This window comes from Rhincodon typus, chromosome 2 (assembly GCF_021869965.1).
Source record: "Rhincodon typus isolate 14 chromosome 2, sRhiTyp1.1, whole genome shotgun sequence".
Lineage (NCBI taxonomy): Eukaryota > Metazoa > Chordata > Chondrichthyes > Orectolobiformes > Rhincodontidae > Rhincodon > Rhincodon typus.
The window spans coordinates 42,617,843-42,642,400 of record NC_063333.1 but is presented as its reverse complement, the minus strand read 5'-3'; the positions used below and the strand labels follow the sequence as shown (position 1 = coordinate 42,642,400).

Sequence of the window (24,558 nt, the reverse complement as noted above, 5' to 3'; positions counted from 1 at the left end):
TACTGTGATTTTCCAGCAATCCCTGGTATTGCTTCTGATTTTCAGCATCTGCAGTTCTTTTGGTTTTTTTTACTTAATTCAGTGAGTATTCATTTTTATTTTGATTTCACCTCTTAAACTTGAGATTCTCTTCAACTGCTAGCTTTGTAGCTTCGTTTCGCCTTTGCCACACCCACAATATTTTGTTGAGTAGCCAGATTTGAAAATTGAGTGTGTGATATATTGTGCAGGAGGTTTTTATTTATCTCTTCACAGGAGATTAGAGCTTCTGGCCATTCCGGATTCCTCTATCTACTCATATATCTCTGAAAGCATTGTTATGTCATTATTGAGTGTACTTCTGACACTAAACATAATTAATTTACAGAACTCTCAAGAGACTTAAAAGGGTGATTTTTTTTTCTATTCAAACAGTACTGGAGCAGTGTTTTCAATCGCAATAAGGAGAAAAATCAAAATAAGTCAGAAAAATTTGCTGCCTGAATGATATATATCTCATCCTCCGTGACAGGGTAAAGGAAGTGAAATGTAAATATGAAACAAAGCTGATGAAAGCAAATTTTCTTGACTGGATTCCTGTTATTGATGGTCCATCATGTGACAGGATATTCTACTTGGGCATCTGTACTTATCAGCTCAGTCAGTGCTAGGAGTCAGTGCTACTTTTAATTAGGAGTTTCCTTCATCACCAACTACCGTTTTTTGGGAAGGGAAGATCATTTAAAACCTTACTACTCATCCAAAAACAATAATGAAATGCCTATGATGTGTGGAATTCTGTTTGCTGCTTTACTTTGTTTTATTCAAACCGTCAGATGTGGGGGTAAGTTATTTATGTTTTATTTCTTGTGGTACTTTTTATTACAACTCTATGGAAATTTAGAAATTGATGCTTTCTCTTACAACTTCCTTCTCTAAATGCTCTTGCATATTGGAGCTGGCATTTACCTTTGCATAAAGCTTGCTTTACATAACAATATCAGAACTCTTACTAATTGAATGGCTGTTTCAGAGACCTAACACAAGTGGGTTACATTGAATAATCTCTTTTCGTGCTGTAAATGTCAATGAATTTTCTGAAGAAGGGGCTAGGCCCGAAACGTCAGCCTTCCTGCTCCTCTGATGCTGCTTGGCCTGCTGTGTTCATCCAGCTCTACACCTTGTTATCTCTGGGTTACATTGAATGATCTCTTTTCGTGCTGTAAATGTCAATGAATCTATAATTACTCATTATGCAACAATTGTTTGCTGGTCTTAGGTTCAAGATTTGTTTTTAGTCTGACTGGCAATGTGTTAGAGTTCTTGCAAGCATTTTAGACTCAGTCTTTTTCAGAAGATGGTTGAATCTGTTGTTATCTTTGGAAGCCAAGGAATGAGTTTTTATTTGTGAAAGTTTCCTTCGTACAGGTGCTTACTTTGGAAAGTAAATAAAATTCAGAATATGTTCTTTATTCAGGATTGAATCACATTGATTTATGCACAGACTGCAAAATGATATACCTCAAATGTCTTCCATTAATGAAAGGGAGACTTGCATTTAATAAAATATACTTTAATCAGAGCATTTGCTAAAAAGCATATATCTGACTTAATTTTAGAAATGGTTGTGTCTACATCTGCAAAGAAGTATGAAAGAATTAATGTAAGATATGAAATATTTATCACTCAATCTCTGGGTATCAGATGCAAACAAATAGGATATCAACATAATTCTTAAAATTAACAGATGGGATTTTAATAATGGTCTTAAAATATGCATATAATATATTATAGAAGATATTGATGTTTCCAGGCATTATTACCCTTGCTATTTCCTGATATCATTACGCTTGCTTATGTGTTAACTATGAAGTAGAACCAGCCAGGCGATGGGTTGAAGGAGATGGTAAAAAATATGATTGACATGAATAAAAGAATCCATCTAAGGACTTGCATGAGTCAGCAATAGGTAGCTCAAATTATGACTAGCTATCAGCATTTTGTTAAACATGTGGTACTATTGAAATACTTTTTGAAAATCCCGAAATTTCTAGGTGGATAAAAATTGAAGTGCTGCAATTAAATTGCACAAATAAACCTCATATGATTAGTCAAGTTGTGTGTTTTAGTGGCATGTAACAGAAAAAGAAATCATTTCAATCTGAGTTTAAACATTTTTCATCAAGATCAGTTTGAATCATAAAGCAGCAGCAATTTTCTAGAGCTGTAGTTCAATTAACAAGGTGTAAAAAGAAACGTAACTATCTTCCTGCTTATGTTTCAGATCCCAACACCTTCCTAATATACAATCAAGACCATAAGAAGTGTGTGGATGCAGAAAATGAACGGTCTGTGGTAGCAAGTAGTTGTGAGCCTGCTGCTGAATCACAGAAATTTAGATGGGTTTCTGGTCAGAGAATCATGAGCATCAAGTTCAAATTGTGCCTTGGAGTTTCTAGCAAGGTAAACTGGGTTCCGATAACTCTCTTCCCATGCAACGAAACAAGCTATCTACAGTCATGGAGATGCAGGAATGACACACTCTTAGGAATTGAAGGGGCTGACCTTTACTTCAACTATGGAAATAGGAACAAGAAAAATATTATGCTGTACAAAGGATCAGGAAGTTGGAGCAGGTGGAAAGTTTATGGCACCGAAAATGATCTTTGTTCGATACATTATGAAGGTATGGAAAATTATCTAACAAGTGAATGAAAGAAGTTATTTATTGTATTAATGCAATTTGGAGGGAGGCATTAATCAAGTGGTATTATCACAAGGCTATTAATCCAAAAACTTGCCTAATGTTCTGGAGACATGGATTCAAATCCCACCAAGGTTTATGGCGGAATTTGAATTCAATACATAATCTGGATTTAAGGGTTTAATGATGACCATGAAACCATTCTCAATTATTGGAAAACTCCATCTGGTTCACTGATGTCCTTGAGGGAAGAAACTGCCAAGGGGGTTGACAAGGGGGAACCAGTCGATGGAGTATATTTGGACTATCAGAAAGTGTTTGACAAAGTCCCACATAAGAGATTAATTTGCAAGATTAAAGCGCATGGGATTAGAAGGAATGTATTGAGATGGATAGGGAGCTGGTTGGCAGAGAGGAAACAAAGAGTAGGAATTAAGTCTTTTTCAAATTGGCAGGCAGTAACTAGTAGGGTGCCAAGGGTTCGGTGCTGGGACCCCAGTTATTCACAATATATATTAATGATTTGGATGAGGGAACAAAATGTAACATCTCCAAATTTGCAGATAGTACCAGGTTGGGTGGGAGGGTGAAATGTGACAAGGATGCAGAGATCCTTCAGCATGATCTTGACAGGCTGGGTGAGTGGGCAAATTAATGACAGATGCAGTATAATTTGGATAAATGTGAGGGTATTCACTTTGGAAGCAAAAACAAAAAGGCAGATTACTACCTGGACGGCTGTAAATTGGGAGAAGGGAGAGTGCAGCAGGACCTGGGCATCCTTGTGCACCAGTCACTGAAGGTAAGTATGCAGGTGCAGCAGGAGGTAAAGAAGGCAAATGGTATGTTGGCCTTCATTGCGAGAGATTTCGAGTACAGAGCAAGGATGTGTTGTTACAGTTATACCGGGCCTTGGTGAGGCCACACCTGGAATATTGTGGGGAGTTTTGGTCTCCTTTTCTGAGGAAGGATACTCTTGCTCTTGAGGGAGTGCAGCAAAGGTTTACCAGGCTGATTCCAGGGATGGCAGGTCTGAAATATGAGGAGAGATTGACTAGGTTGAGACTGTTTTTGTTGGAGTTCAGACGAATGAGGAGGGACCTCATAGAGACTTATAAAATTCTAATGGGACTGTACAGGGTAGATGTAGGGAGGAGGTTCCGAATGGTGGTTGTGTCCAGAACCAATGGTCATAGTATGAGGATTCAGAGTAATAGATTTAGGACGGAGATGAGGAAACATTTCTTCACCCAAAGAGTGGTGAGCCTGTGGAATTCATTACCACATGGTGTAGTTGATGCCAAAACATTGAACGTATTCAAGAGGCGACTAGATATAGCACTTGAGGTGAATGGAAGCAAAGGATATGGGGAGAAAACAGGATTAGGCTATTGAGTTGGATAATCAGCGATGATCGTGAAGAATGGTGGTGCAGGCTCGAAGGGCCAAATGGCCTCCTCCTGCTCCTATCTTCCATGTTTCTATGTTTCTGCCATCCTTACCTGGTTTGGCCTAAATATGACTCCAGACCCACAGCAATGTGGTTGACTCTTAACTGCCCTCTGGGCATTAGGAATGAAAAATGAATGCTGGCTTTGTCAGAGGTGTCCACATCCTGTAAGTGAACATATATAGAGTCGTAGAGATTTATAGCACAGAAACAGACCCTTTGGTCCAACTTGTCCATGCTAACCAGATATTCCAAATAAATCTAGTCCCCTTTGCCAGCATTTGGCCCATATCTCTCTTAACACTTCCTATTCATATACCCATCCAGATTCCTCTTAAATGTTGTAATTGTACCAGCATCCACCACTTCCTCTGGCAGCTCATTCCATGCATGCACCACCGTTTGCGTGAAAAAGTTACCCCTTAGGTCCCATTTAAATCTTTCCCCTCTCACCTTAAAACTATGCCCTCTAGTTTTAGATTCTCACACCTTGGGGAAAAGACCTTGTCCATTTACTCTATCCATATCCCTCATGATCTTATAAACCTCTATATGGTCACCCCTCAATCTTTGACAATCCAGGGCAAATAATCCCAGTCTATTCAGCCTCTCCCTATGGCTCAAACCCTCTAACCCTGGCAGTATCCTTGTAAATCTTTTCTGAAACCTTTCAAGTTTCAAAACATCCTTCCTGTAGCAGGGAGACCAGAAATGTGCACAGTATTCCAATAGTGGTCTAACCAATGTCCTGTACAGCCGCAACATGATCTCCTAACTCCTAAATTCAATGCACTGGCCAATAAAGACAAGCATACCAAATGCCTTCTTCACTAGCCTATCTACCTATGACTCCACTTTCAAGGAACTATGAACCTGCACTCCAAGGTCTCTTTGTTCAGCAACACTCCCCAGGGCCTTGCCATTAAGTGTATAAGTCCTGGCCTAATTTGCCTTTCCAAAATGCGGCACCTCACATTTATCTAAATTAAACTCCATCTGCCTCTTCTCGGTCCATTGGCCCATGTGATCAAAATCCCATTGCACTCTGAAGTAACTTTCTTCGCTGTCCACTACACCTCCAACTTTGGTTTAATCTGCAAACTTACTAACCATACCTCCTATATTCACATCCAAATCATTTATATAAATGAGGAAAAGCCAGCACTGATTCTTGTGGCACACTGCTGGTCACAGGTCTCCAGTCTGAAAAGGAACCCTCTACCTTCACCCTCTGTCTTCTACCTTAGACCAAATTCTATATCCACATAGCTAATTATCCCTCTGTATCTAACATATAATGAACTTACTACACGTTTGAATTTGTATGTTGTGATTTGTTATTTTCAGTATCCATCATAGTATTTATTATTTGGAATGTTTACTGATGTATTCACATAGTATTTGACACGAATTTTATATTGTTCCCTAATGGGACTGATTGGCAAGTGTATGTTGGGGGTGGCAGTAGGTGTGGTATGTAAAATTGGGTGCACTGGTGAAGGAACTGTTCCTGTTTCCCCACTCACATCCACTAGTATTTTATCAGCAACAGATGGCTCAACTACATTTGGACTAAATGAGTTCCTTAAATGAACAATGAATGGTTAAGCCACTATCGCCTGGGGGTGCGTGGAGAGACATTTCTCAATTAAAGGCTCTCAGTGTCTGATTGATAGACCCAGCATCAGAATGAACACCTTGAGAACTAGTTCCCTTTCCTTTCTGCTGAACCTTCTCCCTCTTACTGTCATTCAACAACCCTCATCCCATTCTCACTCACGTTACTGGTGGTGTTGGGAGTGGAGGCCTGCAGCTCTCAGGGGTGGAGGTTTTGGATTTCCATCCCCAGGTCTTTGATCACGTGGGAAGTCCACCTCTGCTAGGTTAAGTGCTTAAAAGACAGTTTATGGGAGTTTCTCAAAAGGAGGTGATACAGAGTTCTCACTAGTGTCTAGTTGTAGGGTGGGACCCCCATCATCTACATTAAATACCAGACACATCAGTTTGGGATGAATGTGCTTGCTTCTGTTATAAAGGCACATTAAATACTGGCTCCTATCAGCTTGGGATGATTATGCTGGCTGCTGTTATACACACTTTAACAACTACCTTTATTGTAATATTCCATCAAACAGACATTGCCATCATTGAAGAGCTGTTTGAGCAGATTTATTTTTGTCAAGCGATGCAAATATCAGTTCTGCTCTTTGTTTATAGAGCATTGGGCTGCAGCCAGTAAATTGTCTGTGTGTAAAATTTTGGTGCACAGATTTAAGTGTTTACATTATCTGTTTCTCAAACTACCATAAAAATAATAATTATGTAGTTTGTGGTTTAATTTTATCATGCTGTTAATAGCAGCCCTTGGAGTGTCAATAATCCTTGGGTTTTTGTGGAAGAATGTGTTACCATAATCTCAGTTACACTGTTAGACATTGCAGTGCGTTATAACACAAACAAAACTGAGCTGGGACCAATGTTCTAGCGAAAAGGGTAAATAGGGTGGTCAACAGGACTTTAAACTAGAAAGCCAGGAGGAAGGGAAGGGTAAAAGTCCAAGAAGTATAATGGCAAATGGGATACAAAGCAGCTGGTTAACATCTGTGGGGGTGGATTCAGCTGCATTGAAAAGTATGAAAAAATGAAAAGAAAGGAGAACTCAGGAGAGGTTATTAAAGCCTCCAGAATACAAAATAGGACAGAGTGTTTGGTAAGGGTTAGGAATCTAATTTCAAGCTGACCGGATAAAGGGATGACAATGAGAAGAGGGATGGTAAATACAAGACTGAAGGTGTCATATCTGAATGCATGCAGTATACGAAATAAGGTAAATGAGCTTGTGGCACAGATCGAAATTGGCAGGTATGATGTGCTTGGCATCATGGAGACGTGGCTGCAAAGGGTTCAAGGATATGCATCCTATCGAAAAGACAGGCAGCTGGGCAGAGGAGGTGGGATTGCCTTATTAGTAAGAAATGAAATTAAATCAATAGTGAGAAAAGATGTAGGTTCGGATGATGTAGAATCTGTATGGGTAGAGCTGAGGAATCACAAACTTTTTAACATATACAAATTCTACCATGGGAGTGGAGAGAACACAATTAAATATATTTATTCAAGAAGCAACAGAAGAAACATTTGCGTAACCAGGACTATAAAATCATATTTAACAATCCAATGGTCTTTAAAGCAACATTTCTAGTTTTTTAACTTAGCGGTTCTTTGGAATTCTGTTTCTCTTTCAGATTTATTTACAATATTTGGAAATTCAAATGGACAGCCATGTGTACTTCCCTTTAAGTACCATAAGAAATGGTATACAGACTGTACGACTGACGGCAGAACTGATGGTCTCCTATGGTGTGCAACTACTTCTGACTATGCTGACGGCCAGTGGGGATTTTGCCCAGTAAAATGTAAGTATGTCAAAATATTATCATCAGTTCCAAAATTACATGACTTTAATGTATGTCCATACTGAATTTTGAAATCTTTGCCACTCTATTTCTTATACATACAGACTTGCACACTGTTGACACAAGATCAATTATACAGCAAAAGTATTGAGTTATACAAATAAAAATAACCATAGTTTTTGTAAATTTACCTATGATCTATCCATCATGTGAATAAAACATACATTTCTGCATTCAGGATTTTAAATCCCATTTTGTAAATCAACAGTGATGACACTATCCTTGGTAAACGAAACTTTTTTACTTCTTCGTGTCTTTGCCTATTATTGACTTAGACAAATACTGAGAGAGTAATGTATCTAAATGTGCTGATGATACAAAACTAAATGGAAATATAAGTCATGAGATGAAGTCATGGTCAGAATTCCCATCATTTGCAGAGGAAGGTTTAGGTCACTCCTGTCTACAGTGGGACATGGCAGACTCTGATAACAAGGGCCATGGAATGCCTCTACATGGGTATTTAGTGGACATTAGTGGACATTATTTCAATGTATGCAGCTCACACAGTGGGACTTTGTAAATGCAGGAGGATTACTGAAACCTTCTGCCCTAGCCCTACACACCCACATTGCCCAAGCAAAGTATTATTGGATCACTTAACTACTAATTGTCCCTATTTTCTACTTTTCTTTCAACCTGGCATTCTATCATCCAACCCTTTGTCATTCTCTCTCCCTGGGCTTTGTCTGCACCTATCCACTCATTTATTTCCCCTTGCCACACCCCTCCCCCACTCCATCCCCTGTCTTCAGCTGCTATCAGTTCTGAAGAAGGGTTTCTGGACTCAAAATATTGTCTCTGCTTCTCTTTCCACGGATGGTAAAAGAACTGCTGAGTTTCTGCAGCAATTTCTGTTTCTGTTACCTTCATTTAAATCTTTGTTTCTCATATTACCCCAATGCCCGCAAACCCTGCCAATCATTGTCATGTACAACTCTGCACCATACCTCTGTACACACACACGTACACACACACATCTACACACTCGTATACACCCACATACAGACACACACACACACACACACACAGACTCGTATACACACACACATACACACACTCTTACACACATGTACACACACTTGTAGATGCACGCACACACATATGCACATGCACATGCACACGCACACACACACCCCCACACACACACATACACACACAAACACATTCCTGATTGGCTTGGAAGGAAAGTCCTGACTGATCTCTGTGCAGCTCCCCAGTTGACTTACTCCAAATGTTCACCCCCTGAATAGCAGTTATATGGAATTTCAGACCCTGATCACTACAAGTCTAAGACTGAGATTGGGCAATACCCTTGACTATTACCCCTGACTGACTGCAGTCTCACCCTTGACTTAACTGAGGACTAATCCCCTTAGACTTTGAGGTGTGTCATTTGGTTGAAGAAAAAGCAGTGTGGTTGCCACATAAGTTGCTGGTATATGCTGTAGGTGTGACGCTGTTATAACACAGTGCTGTATGGCAATATGTCCACCCCTTGTCTGATCACTGCTGACAATCATAATCAACTGCCTGCCTTTATTTCTCCACTAAAGTGCAAGATAAGGCAAAACTACCGTGAGCACCTAATTTGTGAACAGAATGGCAAAATGCAAAATTGCAAAGCAAGGAAGGAGGAGATGCTCTGATCATCCTAAAAGGCATGAACTGAGCAAACACTAAGTGAGATGTGAAGAGCCCTGAGATGCTCTAGGCTCTGATAAATGAGATGGGTGTCTGTCCCCGGGCACAAAGCAGCCTGACAGTAGAATCACAATGTAAGGTGTTGGTACACTCCAAAGTGCAACATTGAAATGTATTCAAAGTGAGTCAGAGATGTTCCATGATGATGTGATGAGGCAGATATGTGTCCAATGCCAACATTCATGGATGACAGATGCAAGTGGTCACTGCCCAGGGAGCATTCCCTGAGATGTTAGATACTGCTGTTCAAGCTGGTGGCCCAAAGGAGCGAGCAGTGAGCTAGAACAGTCAGGAACTTGCTCTGAGTATCTTATCAGGAATTATCATCTAGGAATTGAATGCAATATCTCCAAATTTGCAGTTGACACTAAACTGGGTGGCAGTGTGTGCTGTGAGGAAGATGCTAGAGGCTGCAGGGTGACTTGGACAGGTTGGCTGAGTGGGCAAAAATTTGGCAAATGCAACATAATGTGGATAAATGTGAGGTTATCCACTTTGGTCATAAAAACCAGAAGGCAGATTATTATCTGAATGGTGGCCGTTTAGGAAAAGGTGAGATGCAACAAGACCTGGGTGTCACGGTGGAACAGTTGCTGAAAGTTGGCTTTGTGGTGTAGCAGGCAGTAAGGAAAGCTAATGGCATTTTGGCCTTCATAGCGAGAGGATTTGAATATAGGGATGTCTTGCTGCAGTTATACAGGGCCTTGGTGAGGCCACACCTTGAGTATAGTGTGCAGTTTTTGTTTCCTAGAGTGAGGAAGGACATTCTTGCTATTGTGAGAGTCTGGCAAATGTTCACCAGATTGATTCCTGGGATGGCAGAACTGACATATGAAGAAAGATCGGATCAACTGGGTTTGTACTCACTGGAATTTAGAAGAATGAGGGGGATCTCATAGAAACACATAAAATCCTGATGGGACTGGGCAGACCAAATGTGGGAAGAATGTTCCTGATGTTGAAGAAGTCCAGAAATGGGGGTCACAGTTTAACAAGAAGGTGTTAGTCATTCAGGACTGAAATGAGGAAGAATTTCTTCACTCAGAGAGTTGTGAACCTGTGGAATTCTCTCCCACAAAAAGCTGATGAGGCCAGTTTGTTAGATATTTTCAAGAGGGAGCTGGACGTGGCCCTTGCGGCTAAAGGGTTCAAGGGGTATGGAGAGAAGGTGGGAGTGGGATAGGAAAATTGTACGATCATCCATGAACATATTGGATAGTGATGCATTTTCGAAGGGCCAAATGGCCTACTCCCGCACCTATTTTCTATGTTTCTATGTTGCTCTCTGCTGTGTCGTAAAACAGAAAAGTGCTTATAAATGAGCTGAGATTAGGTACTAATGAAATGGAAATGCATCCAAGTAGGCCACTCACTTCTCATAAGTTACATTTACTTCTCATCATTTAAATGTTTTTCATTTTTCTGATCTCACCACATTTTTCCAACTGACTCACCGTTCCCACTTCATTCAGGGCCCAGGAAAATTCAGTTGATTGTAAGGTAATGGCACCTTCATCACCTCAAAAACAGGAAAGGTCCTGCAAAAGGACATTTGCTGGAGAACTGGAAATCATATGATAAAGAAAATGCTGACTAAGTTAAAGATACAGAATAAAAGATAGAGACAGCATTCCTAGTTAAGGTTAAAGAGAATCAAACAGATTCTGGACCATCAATACCATAATACTAGGATTAGAAACATAATTTAAACTCAGCAGGGTGGAGTGGGTGGGAGGGGGACAACTGTTTTATGGTTCTTAGCATGCAGTGGTTGAAGTCTGTGAGAGTCAGATCTGCAAACTTTAAATTCCAAGGTGCAGAAACCACAGGTCTCTCTGGCATTGGCTGAAAGCATATATTAAAGCAAACACAGATTGAACTAATGGTGGACATTTAAAAGCATTGGAAACAGAAGCAGATAACATTTGAAAAATGAAAAGTGAAAGGGGCATAGGGAAATAACTGTGATAAATTTTTTCAGAAATGTGGCACTGGGACCGTAAAGTAAAAATCCATAGTTTATGATTCTGTGTGTGTTTTCCTTAAACTTATCAAATAGTTCAGCTGTTATTTCCTGTTTTCTTGTGTTGATGATGATAGCTTCAATTAATAGCATTTGAAGTTAAAATGAGATGCCTTATCATAGCTTACCAGTAAACAGAGTGCTCCATGCTTCATTTGAAGGTCCTTTCATTGGCACATTAGCTGTTTTCTACCGTTGTCTTTCAAAGCCACTTTCATGATAGCCAAATCTGTACATAGCCATGAATCAGCATGAGTAAATTGCTGACATAGAAACTTGGATGTTCAGAGGCATGTTCTTGTTATAAATGTTAATAAAGCCTAGGAAAATGTTCACAAATGATCAGTAAATTTGGTTGCTCTTTTGCAGCCTCTGATCATTTCACATTTGGAATTAAGGTTATTACAACTTACAGTGCAGCTTGCTTTTTTATTGCTTATAAACTTTATTTATTTAATATATTGTCAATAGGTACAGTGAAAAGTGGATAATGTTGCCATGTTCCAGCACCATCTTGGATTACAGAATAAATTACTGAACAATAATAATTATTAATAATAGTTATTCTATTTTGACATAGAATTCTAATTCGGAAATTATTCTCCTAATAACAGAGCATATGAGTCCACATACTACCCCACGACAACATGATTAGAAAATATTGTGACAATTACATACGTACTTGCGCTTTACGTCCACCTCTCAATTCTTCCACTCTCTTTCAATTATCTGACAGTTTGACCAACGGCCCACACTGGAAGAGTACTAATCTAAACTCCTATTCTGTGAAGATTTCTGATATACAGTTGACATGTTTGCTACATTCGAATCCACAGTTGCATGTACAAATTTTCTTTCACATCGTAATGTACTCCAACTTGTCCTTTAATTATCCTTTGACAAGGAGCAGTCAAATAAGCTGACTTTCCTTGAAGTCCTTACTGAGAAACCAGTATGAGGTCTTTGCTACTATCAATCGCAAACCAACCTTCACTGGTCAGCATACACATCGGCATTCCTACTGTTCCATAGGCTGGAAGATTGGCCTCTTTGGCAACCCTGTAAATAAGACCCAAGGCATTCATTTACTGTGCAAAGTTGATGTGGAAATAGACCTCATCAAAATTATCCTGCAGAATAACAGCTGTCCTTCTCAAGTAATTTCTTGCTCCTTACGGCACGAACTCATTAATGGCCCTAAGGTGATCACTCTTCAGTCCTGAAAAGTGCCTGGTTTACTTCGGGTTGGTTATTTATTTGAAAATGTTGAGCTACAGGTGAAGCTAGTAGCAACTCATGTCATGTTTGCCATAACCAAATTCTGCAGTCAAGCCAAAGAGTTGCGCTGCTTCTCACACAATGAGTCATGTGATATATGAATTTTGGTGTGGATGTGATGCTTGGTATAAAGGCTATTGGTCCCAAAGACTGTCAGAAAATTTCAAGCAGCATGTCCCTTAAGCTGTTTGCAAGAGGCAAAGGACTGACCATAACAAACCAAACCTTGCTTTCACAACTGAAAACACAGTGACCAAGATTTGATCTGATTCTGTGATTGGTCAACATTAGTTAAACAATCCCGAATGAACTAAGGATTACTCTGACAACCAACTTAGACACTTCAGTCAAGCTCACAGTACAGCTTGCTTGTATATAATGGAAGCTACATGTATTAATTCACAGGGACTTGTTCTTTGCAGGCGAGGAAAAGAAAACATATATATATGCTGCACCTGTTTCAGCTCAACAAAATGGGTGATTGCTTTTCTCTGGATCATTTCTCAGAGTAGTGCAACGATCAATCAGAGTAAACCTACCTGATTTAAAATTTAAATAAAGCTGGCAATCAAACTCCACTTATCAACCAATAAGCACTCTCTTCTCATACCATATAAATGTTATCTTTTCCTTCTTCCATTGGTACTTGTTGTGAATTTTTTTCTTTATTCATTCACGGGCTGAGGGTGTCGCTGGCCAGGCATTATTTGTTGCCCATCCTTGATTGCCCGGAGGACAGTTAAGAGTCAACCGCATTGCTGTAGGCCAGACCAGGTAAGGATGGCAGTTTCCTTCCCTAAAGGACATCAGTGAACCAGATGGGTTTTTCCAACAATCGACAATGGATTCACAGTCATCAACTGATGAAAACAAAACAAATACTTTGACAACATGTGTCCTTTTCCAGGAACAGTCAAATTAAAAATGAGGATGTTACAAGTTATTCATTTCCTGTCCCGAACTCTGTCCCTCAGCTGCCGGCTACAGGTTTGCTCTTGGCAATGTTTGAACCTGGTCCAAAACCTTGGTGTCATATTGTGTCAGAATCCTGCCCTTTGTTGGCTTTCTATGAGGAGTATCATTTGGGTTACTATTAAAGTGATTCAATGAATTAAAGCCTTTCCTCCCTGGATTTCTTCTTTGACAATAGAATGTGCTGCATCTGCACTTTGCCAGGGTCACCAAAGTGAGCGCACAGTGGGAACAGCCCTTTCAGTGATACTGATGTATCAGAAAGATTTTGACCAGACTCGCAAATCCATGAGCTCTTGCCCTTGTTCAAAAAGGGAGGGGTGCAGAATGTAGGAAGTTATAGAATAGATAGTTTAACATCTATTGTTGGGAACTTTTTAGAATCTATTATTAAGGAAGGAATATCAGGGCATTTGGAAAATCAAAACATAGTCTATAAGATTTGGTATGATTTTATGAAAGGTACATCATGTTTGACTAATTTGATGAAGCTTTTTGAAGCTGTAATAAGCAAAGTGAATAACAGGGATCCTTTCGATGTGGTATATCTGGACTTCCAGGAGACATTTGATGAGGAGTTGCACAAAAGGTTAATATAAAAAGTAAGATCATGTGGGTTAGGGGTAATTTATTTGCTTCGCCAGAGGTTTGGCCAACCAAGAGAAAGCAGAGACTGTGGATAAATGAGTCTTTTTCTGGTTGGCAAGGTGTAACTAGTGGGGTGCCACAGGGCTCAGTTCTTGGCCCAACTATTCACAATCTATGTTAGTGATTTGGATGCAGGGATACAAAGTATTAAAGCCAAATTTGCAGACAACACTAAAATAGGCGGGAAAGTAAATTGCAATAAAGAAACAAGAAATTTTCAAATATAAATGGATCAGTTAGGTGAATGGGCCAAAAAATTTGATATATGGTGTTTAAGGTGGATAAATATGAGGTTATACATTTTGGTTAGAAGAATAAAAGGAAACTTATTATCTGAATGGAGACAAACTTCAGAGTGCTTCAGTGCAGAGGGATCTGGGTGTCCTCATGCACGAATCACAAAAATCTCATATGCAGGTACAGCAGGTCATAAGGAAGACAAACAGAATTTGGTCATTTATTGTTAAAGGAAATGGCTTTAAAAAGTAGCAAAGTGTTGCTGCAAATGTACAAGGCATTAATGAGACTGCACCTGGCACATTGTGACAATTTTGGTCTTACTTGCCCTTACTTGAGGAAGAACGTAGTTGCATTGGAGTTCAGAGGAGGTTCACTCAATTTTTTCCAGAGATGAGGGATTTGTTTTATGAAAAGATATTTAAAATTTAAAGCATGTACTGTCTGGAGTTTAGAAGAATAAGGGGAGATTGATCCAAAGTATGTAAGATGCTAGAGGGGATTGACAAAGTAGACATAAAGAGGATGTCTTCTCATTTGGGGCAATCTTGAACAAGAGATCACAGTTTTGGATAAAGGGTAACAGAAATGAGGAAGAATTACCCAGGATCATGAATCTAAAAAATCACTACCTCAGAGAGTGGTGGATACTGGGACTTTGGGTAAATTTAAGTAGGAAATAGATTTTTAATTAGTAATGGGTTAAAGAGTTATGGGGAATGGGCGGGAATGCAGAAATGAGGCCAGGATGAGACGAGCCATGATCATATTAAATAACAGAGCAGGCTCGAAGGGCTGAATTGCCTACTCCTGCATCTAATTGTTATGTTCTTGCAGTATTAACTCTTCGTGCAGCATTTCATTGAATGATGTTTAGAAATCCAAGTATCCATGTAACTTCATTAACTAATGGTTTATCTTCATCTACTCTATAAGTTACATCCTCAAAGAACTCTAGTACTGTTGTCAAACTTAATTACTCTTTCATAAAACCATGTGATTTTATTTAATCATACTCGGAGTTTCTAAAATGCATTGTTAAGATTTTTTTGATAATAGATTCTAGCACTTTTCCAAACAACTGATGTCAGGCTAATTGGCTAATAATTTCTTACTTTCCCTCTCTCTCCTTTCTTCAGCAGCAACTTTACATTTGTTAACTGCCAATCTAGAAGGACCATTCTAGATCATCTCTGCTTTTAAGGGACCACTATTTACTTTAGCTACCCTGTTTCTTTCTTTTTGTGCACTTGTCAAAATTCTTATAACTACTTTTATTTCTGGATAGTTTATTCTCATATTCTAACTTTTTCCCTTTTTAATCAACTTTTTGATAACCCTTTATAACTTTGCTTTATGTGACACTGGCACTGTCAATTTCCTGATTCAGAGGCTGGGTGTGCTACTGATTAAGTTGTAGCCGAATAGAGGAAGCTAAGGTATAGATACAGATCATCTAATTCAATTACAAAACAGGTTACAGCCCTACCCCATTACTACGCTCCTATAGAATCAAAGAAATGAATCCCATTTTCCAGCTGTTGATCCTTATAGGTTATAGCATTTATGTGAGTTACCAAATATTTTTCCACGTACAATGAGGATTTCTGCCTCCATGACTGATTCATTCTGTGTTCCAGATCCTACCCCCCACAAGCACTGGGTGAAAAGAGTTTCCTCAGCTCCTCTTTAATCTTACCATCAAATGCTTTATATTTATGTCCCTTGTTGTTGACTGTTTTTGCTAAAGGAAATGGCTCTCTACATTATGTTAGCGAGACCCCTGATAATTTTATACTCTGCAATTAAATTTCCTCTCAGTCTCCTTAGTTCCAAAGATAAAACCCCAGCCAGAGTAACTTTTTCTAGTCCTGCCAATGTTCCTCTCCTTTGCATCTGCTCTAGCGTGATCACATCATTTGTGTAATACACTGACTAGAACTTTAACTAGTTATGGCCTAACTAGTGCTTTTGTCCATTCCTTGGACAACTATGCCATGTGCATTCTTAACTACCTTTTCTACCTGTCCTTCTACTTTCAGGCATCTTTGGGCATATACCTTTATGTTCTTCAACTTGTGTACACTTCTGAATGTCCTACCACTTCACCAGAGATTCCAAACCCATGACCACTTCCATCTAGAAGGACAAAAGTAGCAGATACATCAGGACATCATACCTGCAAGTTCCCCTCCAAGCCAATCACCATCCTGATTTACAAATATATTGCCATTCCTTCAGTGTCACTGGGTCAAAATCCTGGAATTCCCTCCTGAACGACATGTGGGTCTACCTACAGCACATGGACTGCAGTTATTCAAGAAGGCAGTTCGCCATTAACTTGTCAATGATGGACAATAAATGTTGCTCAGCCAGTGGTGCCCACATCCCACAAATGAATCAAAAAAAATATTGTATAATACATATTATTTTCCTTTGGTCCATAGATGCATTGCTTCACATAAATCCAAGTTGGATATCATGTACCAGTTCTTTCATAATTACTAGCAGTTTAACAGTTTCTTCCTTATCATCAATTACAGAAACAATATTCATATCAATTTCAAACTTCTCAATCGTGTTCACTACAATTAAGTCTAAATCATTGATATATATCACAGAAAATAGAGGACCCAGTACTGAATCCTTTGGAATCCCACTGGAAACTGCCTTCTTATCACAAAAAGATTCAGTCACCATTACCTTTTGCTTCTTGCCACTAGATCTATTTTGGACTTAACTTTCAGCTTGCCCTTTGGTCTCATAGATTTTACTTTCTGACCAATTTGCGATGTGGGATCTTGTCAAAAATAGTGCCAAAATATAGGTAGATTAATTCAAATGTGTTGCCCCCATTCTTGTTACCATCTCAAAAAATTAAAACAGTTTAGTCAACCTCTTCTTTCCCTTAACAATTCCACACTGTGGTCCTTGATCAATCTGCGTATTTTAAATTACCATTCGAACTGTCTCTGTGATTGTTTTTTCCCCCAACAAATGCCCAGGACTAAGCTTAGGCTGACTGATCTCTAATTGTTTAGTCTATCCCTTTATAACAATGATAGACACATTAGCTGTCATCTAGTCCTTGTTTCCAGAGAAAATAAGGGAATGATAATCAATGTCTCCAACCCTTCTTCCAAGAGTCTAGAATCTATTTCATATAGTCCTGGTAATTTATTACCTTTTAAACATATTAATTCCTCTAATACTTATTCTCCTTCCTATTTTGTCCCACCCAATGTTTAACAATTCTCCTTTGCTATGAAGCATACTTGATCTCCTATTCCCTTTGTTGCTTTTATTCCTAAACAGATCTTCATCTTAGATATCCTGCATCAATGAAGACTTGTGCATAGGACAAGGATTAGTAAAAAAAGCTGAAACAACTTGAATGCATTGTCACACAGGGAACTTTCTCTTGACATCCATATCTGAAAATTGTCTCAATGGTCTTTATTTCTGTCTTTTCCCTCTGCAACCTGTCAGAGACACTTGTTTTGCATGCAAAACATTATGATCTGCCAGCCTTATCTCTGAGCCAACATGAAAGGAACTACAAATATAAAAGCAGAATTCTACAGTTATTAGAAAATAACCCAGAAAGTTCTGGAAAAAGAAATTATCATGCCTGACAGCATCTGTCGAGAAAAAGAATTAATTAAGTACAACCCTTTGATAATTTTTCCAAGTGTGATGACTAATACACCACCCCCACAGTGAGGATTGTGGAAAGAGAAGGAAAGAGAGAGAAAGAAAGAGAGACGGAGAGAAAAGGCAAAGGTTTTTGAGGTCATCATCTTGTCCTCCATCCATACCCTCAATTGTCCCCAGATTGTGGCAACTTAAGTCTCCCACACCCCCCTATAACCTGGCAAGTAATTTGCCAATGTCTCCCAGTTTAGAAACAAATCACTTTTCTCATTTGCCAGGGATGGAGATGACTGGGAAGGCAGCAAGTTTAGGTCCTTCAGTGATCATTAGTTAACTGTTTTAGGTCATCAATTGTTTGTGAATCAAAACAGGTCTTCCATAATATTTCCCACTGGTAGTTAATTTGCTGAAACTGTGAGAAGAGGATGAGTTTCTCTCTAAGGTCAACTCACCCCATTAACCCACAGCTACCTAGAATACTCCTCCTCCCACCCACCTTCCTGCAAAAATGCTATCCCCTATTCCCAATTCCTTCGCCTCCGCCGCATCTGCTCCCAGGATGAGGCATTCCACTCCCGTACATCTCAGTTGTCCTCGTTTTTCAAGGACCGTAACTTCCCCTCCTCGGTGGTCGAGAACGCCCTCAACCGTGTCTCCCACATCTCCCGCACCTCATCCCTCACACCCCGTCCACGCAATAAAAACCAAAAAAGAATCCCCCTTGTCCTCACGTACCACCCCACCAACCTCCGGATCCAACGCATCATCCTCCGACACTTCCGCCATCTGCAATCCGACCCCACCACCAAAGACATCTTTCCCTCCCCACCCTTATCTGCTTTCCGGAGGGACAACTCTCTCCGTGACTCCCTTGTCCACTCCACACTCCCCTCCAGCTCCACCACACCCGGCACTTTTCCCTGCAACCGCAGGAAGTTCTACACCTGCCCCCATACCTCCTCCCTCACCCCCATCCCAGGCCCCAAGAAGACTTTCCACATCAAGCAGATGTTCACCTGCACATCTGCCAATGTGGTATACTGCATCCGCTGTACCCGGTGTGGCTTCCTCTACATCGGGGAAACCAAGCGGAGACTCGGGGACCGCTTTGCAGAACACTTACGCTCGGTTCGCAACAAACAACTGCACCTCCCAGTCGCGAACCATTTCAACTCCCCCTCCCATTCCTCAGACGACATGTCCATCCTGGGCCTCCTGCAGTGCCACAACGATGCCACCCGAAGGTTGCAGGAACAGCAACTCATATTCCGCTTGGGAACCCTGCAGCCCAATGGTATCAATGTGGATTTCACAAGTTTCAAAATCTCCCCTCCCCCCACCGCATCCCAAAACCAGTCCAACTCGTCCCTGCCTCCCTAACCTGTTCTTCCTCCCACCTATCCCCTCCTCCCACCTCAAGCCGCACCTCCATCTCCTACCGACCAACCTCATCCCGCCCCCTTGACCTGTCCGTCCTCCCTGGACTGACCTATCCCCTTCCTAACTCCCTACCTACACTCACCTTTCCTGGCCCCATCCCCGCCTCTTCGACCTGTTTGTTTCCTCTCCACCTATCCTCTCCTCTATCCCTCTTCTATCCGCCTCCCACTCTCTCCCTTATTTATTTCAGAACCCCCTTCCCCTCCCCCTTTTCTGATGAAGGGTCTAGGCCTGAAACGTCAGCCTCTCTGCTCCTATGATGCTGCTTGGCCTGCTGTGTTCATCCAGCCCTGCACCTTGTTGTCTCGGATTCTCCAGCATCTGCAGTTCCTACTATCTCTCACCCCATTAATTCCCTTTTTTTCCACCTTTCCCACCCCCTCCAAAGTGGAAAAAATCACACTCCTATTTTAAGCCCAAAACGACTCTTCCTTGTCATGGCCATAGGACATTCAGGGGTGAGAAAGTGACAAAGTAGACAAGGTCCCTACTTTTTTATCTGATGTCGTGAGGAATGTGTGTTTGCAGGTAGTGTTAAAGATGGCACCAGGCACAGATAGGTCTTAAGTCTGATCTTTCAGAAAAGGAGGATAGAAAATAGGGAGGGATTTGGCCATTGAAGGGAGCATTGCATTTAGAATTAAAAGTAAATATATAATGTTGTTGATAAAGTAATGTAATATTGTTTCTGTGTACTGTTTAAGTTACAGAAGGTGGCTGCTTGAATGTGTAAACAGATATAAAATCCCATTGGGGATAGTGAGATTTTCTGACGATATAATTGTGGGAAATTCTGCAACCATCCTCAAAGCTGCTCAGGTCATTGTTCCCAATGGTAAACAATTTCCTAAGGAACTGAAGACTGTGCAGGGCATGCAAATGACAGATTGATCTCACGTGTCTGAAAGGCAAATTACATTGAAAATAAAAGTTTTCTGGCAGAAATTTACAGCAAGCAGTTTGATCTTATCCAGCTGGCTTCATGACATGTTCTTTTGTGAAAAGACAGCTGCAAAATAAACAGCTTGGAAATCATTGAGAAATAAAACAGCATCCTTGATTCATCGTCAGCAGCAACTGTCTCCGTGAATCCAAGACTTCTTCCTTTCATTGTTCTCTAGAACTACATCATCGCTGTGTATTCTAGATACGCACAAGCCACACTGTGTTCAGTAGCAATTATGTGGTGCCTAGATATGAATGGTTAAAGAGAAACATGGAAAATAGACCTGATACTTTTGATCATTGATGCCTGTGAAAAATTCTGAACAGCATTGAATCATACCAGGACAATCCACCAATGTGTTTTTTCTTTTTGATGTCACTAAGTCTGCCTTTCTTTGGGCATTATACCAGAACATTGGTTTCCAGAGTGTCTAACCAAATTCACAAATTATCAACACTGTTGAAATCATATGTCACTGTTGCACAAAATGCTACGGATGCCCCATTTATGGGACTAGACGATTCAGCTGGAAGGGGCATTTCCATCAGAATAGAACTCATCCCAATATGCCAATGTTTCTGTTACTCTAGCTGACTCTATCCCTGGAGCTCATTTAAATGTTAGAAGTGAACTGTTCTGCCAAGAAGTCATCTCAGACTGAACTATGAGATTTGCTGTGCCTTGGGACAAACCTTGGGAGAAACCAGACAGCTGTCAACCAGTAAGCAGAAAAGACCCTTTCTCCCTACTGATGTGACCTGTGTGCACACTTGCACTGGCATCACTTGTACAGACTATAATATCATAGAACCCCAGAAGTTTCTCTTATATATCTTTGAATACCGTACACTAGGTCTGAACTAGCAAATTGGGCAACCATCTGGTTGTGATTCTCAGATCTCCCAGTGCTGTTATAGGGTTTATGAGTTCTGGTCATTGTGAATTCTGGATTTCTATGTGGTGCCCTCACAGTCCTGTTAGTAAGGGAGTCCTGAGAAGGCATTAAAGACCATCGGGAATGGAGTGGGCATATGAAAGGGAATGGGTTATGAATGGGGCTTGGGGGATATGACAGGGTATGGAGTGAGCATAATCATAAGGAGGCAGCATGGAGAATATGAGGAGAGTTAATAGAGCATGGGGTGCATGAGGGAATTGAGGAGAATGAAGAATAAAGATGAGGGGGCCAACAGTTATTCAGAGAATTAGGGGATGCCACAGTGAGCATGGGTCCTCTAACCTGCTGACTTCAGCATCCATAAGCCTTCATGGGTGGCAGTGGCCCTGACTGTAGCTCTTTCTCAACTTTCTGAAGTGAAAATATTATATTCATGCATTTTCCCTCAGCCTTCAGGAAGTTGATGACCATGAAACCATTGTGCATTGCTATAAAATTCATTCTCGTTCACTAACACTTTACAGGAAAAGAAAATTGCCATTCTTACCGTAAGATCAGGAGATAATAACGTAGAGGAGCAGGATTCGACCATTCAGCCATCGAGTCTGTTCCCCCAATCGATCATAGCTGATATGTTTCTCAACCTCGTTCTCTTACCTTCTCCACAAAACCCTTGATCGCCTTACTAATCAAGAACCTATCTCGCTCTGAATAATTATCCTCAATGATTTGAAATCCACAGCTTTCTACAACAATGAGTTCCACAGACTAACTACTCTCTGGCTGAAGAAATTCCTCCTCATCTCAAATCTAAAGGGTCATCCCTTCACTCTGAGACTGTGCCCTTGGGTCCTAGTCTGTCTTACTGTGAAAATATCTTCTCAATGTCCACTTCACCCGGATCTCTTAGTATTCTATAAGTTACAATGCGATCTCCTCCTCATCTTCTAAAATCCATTGAGTACAGGCCCAGAGTTCTCAATGCTCCTCATATGACAAGCCCCTCAACCCTGCAAACATTCTTGTAAACTTCCTCTAGACGCATTCCAATACCAATGCCTCCTTACTTAGACATGAGGCCCAAACCTACTCACAGTATTCCAAATGTAGCCTAACCAAAGTCTTACACAGCCTCAGCAGTACATCCCTGCTCTTGCATTCTAGCCCTCTCTCATAGAATGAATGCTAATACTGCATTTGCCTTCCTAACTGCCAACTAAACCTGCAAGTTAACCTGAAGAGAATCCTGAACTACGATTCCTATTAACCATTGTGCTTCAGATTTCTGAAGCCTTTCCCCATTCAGAAAATAGTCTATGCCTCTATTCTTCCAAAGTGCATAACCTCACACATTCCCACATTGTATTCCATCTACCACAGCTATGCCCACTTTCCCAGCCTGTCCAAGTCCTTCTGCAGCCACCCCACCTTCTCAACACTAGCAGTCCCTCAAAGAAACTTTGTGTCATCTGGCGACTTAGCAATAACGCCCTCAGTTCTTTCATCCTGATCATTAATATATAATTACCTGGTCAGGCTACATGTTATTCCTGACCAAAACAGAAATCTGATTGAGTCTTAATTGCCCTCTGAAATGTTCTAGCTAGTTACATAGTTGTATCAACCACTATGAATTCTCAAAACAGGAATGAAATCCATCAGACCACTTGGCATTGTCTAATGCACTAGGAATAACAATAATGTACTTAGCCTTATTGATGTTGCAAAGTCCTCATTCCTAACATCTGGGAACATCTAGCAGTTTCCATCCTAAAAGACGTTAGTGAATGATTGTGGACAATTAAACAACTCACTGCAGAGGAGACTCCACAAATATCCTCACTCTCAATGAATAATTGAATAAATGAATGAAGGAATAAAATAAGATCTCTGATTCACAAGGCAATGGTGAAAATACCACCCAGTGTAACTCTGCCCAGGCAATGCATGTGTATCTTCAGGAAAGGAGCAGTAAATAATAAAGAAAGCGACAACATTTGGAACTGCAGTCGTGTAATTAGAATAGGCACATTAAAGCTTTATGTAATATAAACTTCCATCAAACACAAGATTTCTTAGCATTGTATTGTTTCTTAAAGGAACATATTACTTTCGTTTCAAATAAGAGGAAATGAGAATTTCATGGCTGATTAATTACCAATAGCTTTAGGAACTCAAATTTCTGCCAGTGATTGGACGCGGAGCTTCATGTGATCAACTGGCATTATTAATTTATATAACATCTCACAAAACCTATCACTTTTAAGACAATGGACAAAAAATAAATATTGACTCATAAAAAAACCTGATATCGCTGTCAGCTCTGAATGTCTAAAAACTAATATTTCAAAATAACCCGGAGACATTTACTAAAGCTAGCACATAAACATGGAGGGACATCCGCTGTTTGTGATATATATATACATATATATAAATGACTTGGGTGAAAATGTAGATGGGTGGGTTAGCAAGTTTGCAGATGATACAAAGATCAGTGGACTTGCGGATAGTGTAGAAGTTGTCAAAGGATACAGTGGGATATGGAGCTGTTGAAGATATGGGCAGATGGCATTTGGTCAACGACAGTGTGAGGAGCTGTACTTTGGGAGATCAAATGTTAAGGAAAAGTATACAGTTAATGGCAGGGCTCTGAACAGCATTAATGTACAGAAAGATCTTGGGGTTCAAGTCCATGGCTCTCTAAAAGTGACCACGCAAGTAGATACGATGATAAAGAAGACATATGGCATGCTTGCCTTTATTGGTCGGGGAATTGAGTACAACAGCCAGGATGTCTTCTCGCAGTTTTATAAGACTTTGGTTAGGCCACACATAGAGCATTGTGTTCATTTCTGGTTGCCAAAATACAGGAAGGATGTGGAGGTTTTGGACAGGATGCAGAAGAGGTTTAGCAGGATGCTGCCTGGATTAGAAGGTATGAACTATAAGGAGAGGCTAGAAGAACGCAAGTTGTTTTCTCTGGAGTGACGGAGACTGAGGGAGGATTTGATGGAAGGCTATAAAATTATGAGATGCAGAGATAGGGTTGATGGTCAGGATCTTTTTCCCAGAGTTGAAATATCTAGTACTAGAGAGCATGCATTTAAGGTGGGAAGGGGGTAAGTTCAAAGGAGATATTAGGGGCAAGT

At 40.3% G+C, this 24,558-nt stretch overlaps 1 protein-coding gene across 1 annotated transcript in view; it reads left to right on the top strand.

The window, feature by feature from the left end:
* Nucleotides 1-681: 681 nt before the first annotated feature.
* mrc1a (mannose receptor, C type 1a) overlaps nt 682-24,558 on the top strand; it is a 134,725-nt gene continuing 110,848 nt past the window's right edge. Inside the window, exons 1-3 of the mRNA XM_048610831.1 lie at nt 682-823; nt 2,264-2,665; nt 7,379-7,549. Coding sequence (XP_048466788.1) covers nt 757-823; nt 2,264-2,665; nt 7,379-7,549 — 640 coding nt within the window. The 5' untranslated portion in view covers nt 682-756. The remainder of the gene's footprint in view (nt 824-2,263; nt 2,666-7,378; nt 7,550-24,558) is intronic.